This window comes from Epinephelus fuscoguttatus, linkage group LG11 (genome assembly GCF_011397635.1).
Source record: "Epinephelus fuscoguttatus linkage group LG11, E.fuscoguttatus.final_Chr_v1".
NCBI lineage: Eukaryota > Metazoa > Chordata > Actinopteri > Perciformes > Serranidae > Epinephelus > Epinephelus fuscoguttatus.
In genome coordinates, this window is record NC_064762.1 from 31,397,071 (window position 1) to 31,405,764 (window position 8,694).

General features: G+C 40.0%; 1 protein-coding gene across 1 annotated transcript in view; it reads left to right on the forward strand.

Moving 5' to 3' along the window:
• LOC125896928 (serine/threonine-protein kinase D3-like) overlaps positions 1-8,022 on the forward strand; it is a 61,237-nt gene extending 53,215 nt beyond the window's left edge. The window contains exons 13-20 of the mRNA XM_049589910.1: positions 1,277-1,329; positions 2,894-2,966; positions 3,106-3,212; positions 3,483-3,644; positions 4,434-4,532; positions 4,636-4,903; positions 5,228-5,313; positions 5,709-8,022. Of these exons, the coding sequence (XP_049445867.1) occupies positions 1,277-1,329; positions 2,894-2,966; positions 3,106-3,212; positions 3,483-3,644; positions 4,434-4,532; positions 4,636-4,903; positions 5,228-5,313; positions 5,709-5,882 (1,022 nt within the window). The 3' untranslated portion in view covers positions 5,883-8,022. The remainder of the gene's footprint in view (positions 1-1,276; positions 1,330-2,893; positions 2,967-3,105; positions 3,213-3,482; positions 3,645-4,433; positions 4,533-4,635; positions 4,904-5,227; positions 5,314-5,708) is intronic.
• The last annotated feature ends 672 nt before the right edge of the window (positions 8,023-8,694 follow it).

The window sequence follows — 8,694 nt, forward strand, 5'->3', positions numbered from 1 at the left end:
AAGCAGCGAGCTGGATAATAAATGGGATGTTAGATTATCGCTGATGTGTTAAACAGTATCAGTAAGTTCACAGGGTCAGTGCACGTCTTGCAGCTTGTGTGTTACAGTCTCCATCCTGTGGAGCTCAAAGGAAGAGGCACTGAAGCACTGCACTCAGTGTTGGAAAGAAATTGTAAACAGAGGCTTCCTTGCTTCCTTGTTACTATGGTTACTCATATTGTTATGTAGCCAGCACATTAAATTAGACCAGTGAACAGACAGTTTCACCAAAGCTACTTGGTAGGTGTCTATCATCAGTTTTAACAGACAGCCTGCAGCCAATCAGATGGAGTACTCACCCAGACCATGGTATAATAAGCTAAGCTAACTGCATCTCGACTACAACCTTGTATTTAACGCACATACATGTGATTGACATAAATCTTCTCATCTAACTTTTGAAAATAAAGCAAATTAACTGTTTCCAAAATGTCAAACTGTTCCTGTAAACTCCTGTAAATGAAACTTCCTGCACGTTATACAAAGTAAAAGTCTCCCAGGGTTGGGAATGGATTCTGCTCCTCTGGGAAATAATCGCCTGTTTCAAAATAAAAGCCTTTTCTATTAAAATAACTTGAGGCTTTTACAAGAATGTAGCTTTACTACAGATCTGTGCTTCTCACAGTTTACATTTCTGTCAATAAAGTTACATAAATTCTCTGGATGATGACCTAACAGATGACCTGAACATCAGCACGCTGCCTACCTACAGCAGACTGTTGGTATTGATCACAGGGAGGGATGACCTGATCAAACCATGTGCTAGCAATCTGAAATCAATATCAGCTCATCAGTGGAAACTCACTCGCAGTAGCAGCAGGTTCCCTCTGAACAGAATACGCCCTCGGCTTTTTGACGTCAGGCTGCATTAACACAGCATGCAACACTTAGATCTTCCTTTATATGTACACGCATGTGAACACACACACACACACACACACACACACAGGAAATAGAGGCTTTAATTCTTGTGAAATCTGGAAAATGATTTGGAGATGGTAATCACAGCTGGAGACATCCTCAATGTTCTTTCATCATGTGTTAAACAAACAGATCTTCCTCCGTCATCTCTTGCTCTAGCAAACAAGGAAACATAGGAAATGAGATTTTAATGATTTGAAGGTTAGAAAAATAAAACCTCACACGTCGGTGCTGTAGGTGACGGGGTTTACACGTGTGTGTGGTTTATGGATTGCTTGTACATTGAAATACTGTATTTCTTGACTTGTCTCCTCAGAAGAGCTATCTATCAGCATATCAGTGTCCAACTCCCAGATACAAGAAAATGTGGTAAGTCATATGTGTTTTTATGTGTCACTATGTGATGTTATAATTGTTCTCTTTAAGGTTATTACAAAAGTTTCATATGATTTGAGACATTTTCTCTCTCTGTATAAATGTATTGAAAGATTCATATATTATATGGTAGAATTATATGATCAAAAGTAATGGTATATATTGCTATGCCAGCGATTGCCATAACCAGAGGCAATGTATTTTCGGGATGACCATCCGTCTGTAGATCTGTCTCACACTTGTGAACGTGATATCTCAAGAATGCCCTAAGGGATTTTTTTCAAATTTGGCAAAAACGTCCATTTGGACTCAACAATGAGCAGACTAGATTTTGGTGGTCATCGGTCAAAGTTCACGGTCAGTGTGACCTTGAATCTGTCTCATTCTCGTGAACGAGATATCTAAAGAACACCTCAAGGGAATTTCTAAACATTTGGCACAGATGTTCACTTTGACTTGAGAATAAATTGATTTGAATTTGACAGTCAAAAGTCAAGGTCAGTGTGACCCTACAAACCATGTTTTTGGCCATAACCCAAGAATTTTTACACTAATTATGACAAAACGTCACACAAATGTTTAATAAGATAAAATGATGAAGTGATGACATTTTATCTCCTAAAGGTCAAAGTGACATCACAATATTCAGCATAAAATACTTCCTACCTCTGGACATAAATCATCATGTGTTTCATTGTGCAACCCTGTGTTGTAAAATGAAAGTGAATAAACCTTAGTAAACCAGACCCACAAGTAAAACCCAACATGTTCTGTGCTGAATCTTTAAAAAATGGTAAGATGGAGAAGGTTAGTGTTTTCTCCAGCGTCTGAAGATGATTTTTTCATTTATGGAGTTCTAAAGTGACAAATGTCACTCAAAAATATAATTTAATACATACATTTAATAGTTACTGTAGAGGACTGAGATTGAGATTACTTACTTTTCTGATGATACTGTACTATATTTTTACTTAGTATTTTTTACAGTGTGGTATTAGTGCTTTTACTTAAGGATCTAAATACTTCCTCCAACACTGCTGAACACACCTCAACATCAGTATACTTCCATAGCACGTTGACATACCCATAATTAGCATGGTAAAATGAACGTTAATAAATATTGTGTATTGCTGGTGTTTGGTATGTCAGTCAACCTGTTAGCAAGTAGCATGTTATTACGTTCACAGTTGAGCTCGTTAAAATGTGTACAGCTGGCATGTGGTATGCTACGACTGAGCCTGGTGGGGATTCAGTCAATAATTTTAGAGATAAACTGTTGTTTCAACATCTTTAACTGTCATGTACACAGTAATTACAGTGAATCAGTTGTTGACAATGAAATTCTTCATGGTCTGTCTGACTCTAAAATTTATTTAGCATTTGTCACTTGTGGGCCTCCATACTCAGTGGGTGTTGTTGACAAAAAACACTGTCTTCATATTCTAGTGTCACTATGTGTCACTGACTAATAATCAGGACAGACAAATGTAAAAATATGTTTATTTGCATGTCATTAGTAATTAAATTTGCTGATATTTGAAATCTCTGTGTTGTTCAGGATATCAGTTCAGTGTATCAGATCTTTGCTGATGAGGTCCTGGGCTCCGGACAATTTGGGATTGTCTACGGAGGTGAGAGATATTGCTGCATTTGTGGATCACCATTGCATTTCCTTTTATTCCTGCTGAATCCACATCACTCTTTCTAAAGTTAGCTGAATTACAGACAAATAAAAAGATCAGTGGAGAGCTAAAATCGTATCCTCTGCAGGTAAACACAGAAAGACCGGCAGAGACGTGGCAATCAAAATCATTGACAAAATGAGGTTTCCCACCAAGCAGGAGAGCCAGCTGAGGAATGAGGTGGCCATTCTCCAGGTCTGTCAGCAGTTTAACACAACACTGAATTACATCTGAAACAAAGCTGGAACAAGCTTTTAGACTTTCTAATTTAGGACTTTTGGAAGCTTAAACTTATCGTAAGATATTTATTTTTTTCTGTTTATTTCTATCTGTCCTTCTTTTTGATTTATTAACTTAAACAACTGAAAATAAAATATCGAAACTAATAAAAAAGCATGGGAAATCTACTTAAACTAAGTTTAAATGCCTGAGCTGGAGCTCATGTTCCCGTCCTGCTTCCAACAGAACCTGCACCACCCGGGCATCGTTAACCTGGAGTGCATGTTTGAGACGCCTGAGCAGGTGTTCGTCGTCATGGAGAAGCTTCATGGAGACATGTTGGAGATGATTTTATCCAGCGAGAAGAGTCGGCTGCCAGAACGCCTCACCAAGTTCCTTGTCACACAGGTCAGTAACAACCACAGACCTCAGAATGATGGCTGCCAGATTTAAACAGTGTCTCAATCTGCTGCTAGTTTCCTTAATTAATCTTTGGGTCTATCAAAGCCCGTTTCCACTGAAGAAGTTCCTGGTACTATTTGGGGGGCAGGAACTTCTACAGGAACGTCCTCTTGCTCGGCCCTCTCAACCGCCGTGTCTCCACTGAGAGCGGAGTCGGAGGAAGGTTCCTGTAATGTTACCGGGCTCTGGATGTGATGTAATCACATCCAGAGCCCGGTAACCATTTTGACCGCAACCATTTTGACTGGGGCGACGTAGCAGCATAGGGACGCCGTTAGCTGATAGCGGTGTCTGTAATAACTCACTAAATTCACTAAATGGCCCGTGAAAAAAATATTTTTTTTGAAACGGGCCTTAAGATGTCAGAAATACCCATAACTTTTGAGATCATCACATTGTACAAGCTGCAACCACATCATTCTTGGCATTTGTCTTGAAGAAATGTTCTGTTGCTTGACTAATTCTCTTAATTGACAAAACCCTCAATGCATTTACACACAGTGGTGTAGACAGAGTAAAATACGATTCTGCCGCCACATTTACCAAATGTATTCTGAAATTGATTTTGGTGTAACATTTAAAAGAAATTAGACAATTTTTAGAGAGCTCCATTTTGTTTGTCAATGTTTTTTGTGTCTGTATGTGTGAATTTGTCAGAAGATTCATCTTGTGAATGTTTTTTGCTGCGTCCCAGCTGTTGAGTGATAAATCATCTCGTACATGTTACATCCACAGATCCTGGTGGCCCTCAGACATCTTCACTTCAAAAACATCGTCCACTGTGACCTGAAGCCCGAAAACGTTCTCCTGGCTTCAGCTGAACCCTTCCCTCAGGTTAGAACAGCTCAAAATGTTTGATGGGACTTCAGAGAGCTCAACAACACCTGTAATTACTGAAATGTCATCTGGAAGAACATTCACCTTTCTCTCCCCCCAGGTGAAGCTCTGTGACTTTGGCTTCGCTCGTATCATCGGGGAGAAGTCGTTCCGTCGCTCAGTGGTCGGCACTCCGGCCTATTTGGCACCAGAGGTGCTTCGCAGCAAAGGCTACAACAGATCTCTGGACATGTGGTCAGTCGGCGTCATCATCTACGTTAGCCTGAGCGGGACATTTCCCTTCAACGAGGACGAGGACATCGATGATCAGATCAAGAATGCTGCCTTCATGTACCCATCCAACCCCTGGAAGGAGATCTCAGAGCAGGGTGAGGGACGGTTTATCATGGACCAGATCACTAATTCTGGTGTTTCTCATATTAAACAGAGACTTAAAGAGACTGTAGTACCACAGCTGATATTATAATTAAGTCCATAATTAATTTTCAAGCAAAAACAAACACTTTATGAGTGAAGTCTCTTCAGTGTAAGAATTTGCTTGTTTTCTATTTTTTCGATTATACAAAATAATTTTTTTTATGTTCCTTCATCCTTAAAATGTGTTTTTTGAGTAATTGAATAAATAAATGAGACATGATTGTGGATCAGACATCAGATCCAAAGCAGATTTTTCTGATTGTTTTTCCCCACAGCCACAGACCTCATTAACAACCTGCTGCAGGTGAAGATGAGGAAACGCTACAGCGTGGACAAGTCACTGAGCCACCCCTGGCTGCAGGTAACCAAATTGCTTCTCACTGACTTCACACACCTCAGGGAGCTCTGCAGCAGGACAGGAGAGGTGTTAAAGCAAAGGGATGACATTCTTCCAGCTTTAAGAAAAGTACACCTTTTTAAAATCTGTCCACTGTGAGTCTGAGTACTCTTTTAAAGTTTGGGGAAAAAACATCTGTAGTTGTTGAAGAGACCCAGTTGTCTATGACTTCAATTCACCAAGAATTTTCTCACTTTCTGGATTCTCCGTTCAACAGAGTAATGTGAGACAAAAAAAGTTTTCCTTGCAGATTCAATTCCAGACTCCAGCATACTGATGTACATCATCATTTTGGGAGTGAAGTATTTCTTTACTACTGGTCCCTGTGTTTGAATGTTGTTGTTCTTGTCCTCTTGCAGGATTACCAGACCTGGCTGGACCTCAGGGAGTTCGAGACGCAGCGAGGCGAGCGCTACATCACCCACGAGAGCGACGACGCCCGCTGGGAGGAATACGCTGATGAGAGAGGCCTGCACTGTCCCAAACACTTCATCATGTCGCCCAACCTGGACGACATGGACGAAGATCCCTAGTGGCCCCCGGAGAGTAAAACGCTTCCTACGAGGAAGCAGCAGATCTGAGGAGTCCCACAACGGTCAACAGAGTCCATGGAAACCGTCACCATGGAGGCCGCGTGGTGTGTTCGTGGACAGCCAGGAGGCGACGGTCAGGCAGCTGTGTGACGACACTGACGATAATTCAGGTCCAGAGAATTTTACTTTTAACACATTTTCCTATTTCAGTGCGTTTATCTACAAGCCATAACAAACTGTGAGCCAAAATCTGGAGGGATTTTTCTCCCAGAATTCAACATTCAATAAAATGTCTGTACTGCCAGCCAAGCTGCAGAAGGGCTACCTAAAAAAGAAAATCCAGAGCCTTTATAAAGTTTTTCAGTTAAATTAGCATATTTTTATGACGTCGCTATTACATTTTAGATCTCATAAAGCTGTGTAGAGTTTCTATGTGACGCTAACTCAGAAGAAACAAACGTCTTGATCTGACTGTAATGTTTTGGTTGTTCCTTGTTGAGATGTCTTTGCACTATTGGGAAACTCTTTTAAAAGGAGAATTTCACTGATAAGGACTTTTGGTTTGTTTATCTGCAAAAGCATACTCCTTCCTAATCTGTTACACTCATCACACACCAGAGAACTACATTACATTACATTAGTAGATGAATAAAAACTGTATTTTTAGTGGGACAATCAAGTTTTGTCATGAAAGTGGTGTAGGGAGGGTTTGTCGTGTGTATGGTGGCCTTCTGAGGACATCTCAGGCTCAGCTTGTCAGGCTCAGCTCTTTGAATGCTGATGTTATGCAACAGAATATTAGCATACAGTTAGCATGTTAACTATTAAATATTAGTGGGATTCATTTTCATTGTTGTGGTCATTCAGAGTACAGATCAAGCTAACTGGAGGTTGGGGAACTGATACAGTTGTCACGCTAATTTTAGCATGCTAACGTGCAAAATTTCAATATATTAAAGCAGTGGCTCCCAACTGGTCCAGCCATGGGGTCCAGATTTCTCCTTAGTCATTGTTCAAGGTCCACACAGATTAATAATACTCAACGTCATACTTGCGTTTTGCCATTTAGTTGAGCTAGTTTGCTGTCTCTGTCAAGTAGGTGTCTGTTAGTAGCTCACTCTACAGCAGGAAACAGCACTTCAAAATGAAAGCTCTGTACCAGAAATTCACTGTACCTGAAAATAAAGTGTGTTTTTTACGAACTTGAAACGTTCCGAGTCATTAGCCGTCCATTCAGAATGGACCCATGACCTGCTTTTGGACCATGACCCACCATTTTGGAACCACTGCGTTAACGGACAATTCGGGTGTTTTATGTCATGCTAACTTTGCATTCGCCATCACCAATGTAAAGATTTGGGAGCCACAATAATCTGACAAATACAAACAAAGGGTATTGGGGGAACTAGTATTAGCCTTTCTATCTCAATAAAACTTCAATCATACATAAAATATTTTAAACTTTACTTGTCTCCGAGTCTCAGACAGAAGCCACCTAGCTAGCTATCTGCAAACTTCTAAAACAATTTGCCAGCTAACCTAACTCACAAAGTGATGGTATCATGGTAAAGTACTCAATGTTTGCCACTTACTTGTTAACCAGGTAGAATCATATAACATTTAGCATTTTGGCTTGCTAGCATGCTCACTAAACCCTGTTAAAAATTGTGGTAAGTTGGTATTCATTATTAGTTTCAGAGATGTTTATTAAGTGATGAGATTTGAATCTATTTCAAACAGGAGTGTTTAGACTAAGAACTCAGGAACTCTGTTAACATTATCAAGTTTATTCTACAATCATACTTTTGCAGATAAACAAATTTTAGAGTTATTTTCAGAGTGATTCTCTCTGAAACTTTTTGGAAGATGACAGGCTGAGAATCGAGCTGCTATTGTCTTTCTTTGTCTTTCTGTGGAAACCTGCCTGAGAAACTGAACTGTAGTGATTCTGTTAGTGATCCCGAATCTACTCCAGCCTGAGAATTTATTTCACACGTTTTATATTTTTGCAAGAAATGTTTGTGTCATGTGAATCATTATGATGAGAAAAATATTAAAGCTGTATGGTTTACTCTGCAAACATTTTATTTACCATCCTCATTATACAGCTGGTGACCTTGAGTAGCATTTAGAGGGCTTAATGGCAGGATGGTGGAAGGAGCACTGATCAAATCTTATTAAATTTTTTTGCTTTCAGCTCCATTTTTACCCTGCAGAATATTCTGGCTAATAATTTATAATGTTCAATAAACAAAGAACATTTAGGTATCATGATGTGACACTGGGATTTGATAGATAATGTGTTTTTATCCTGTAAACTGAGGCAAAAAGTTTGATAAATGCTGATCAATTTGTGTCTAATCCCAAACTTAAATCAGATGTGAAGGCCTAATCCAAACCACAGTGGTAGTTTTATAGCAAGAAACCTTAGTTGGAGGCATTTTAATTATAAAATCCTCAAATTTTTTCCAAATGTACGACAAGTCAGACTCATCACCCAAAAAAAACAAAAAAAAACAGCCCCTCCTGAATGAGAGGAAAAGCTGATAACGATCCGCAGCAGGATGTTTGGAAACGATCATTTAATTACCAATCCTGAACCTGATCGCCTCGCTCCACTGCTCCTCTGCAGGGACGGCTGCTTGTTTTGGCAGCAGCGACCCCCCACGTGTAACTGAATCTTTTAATTGCTACCGGAGGAGCTGGTTGTGAATGGCTGCTGCACAACTGTGAGCTCAGCTAACTGCTTCAAGATGTGGACGGAGGCAGGCGGCAGAGCAGCAAGGAGGGAAAAAGATCCTCCTGCTGCAAG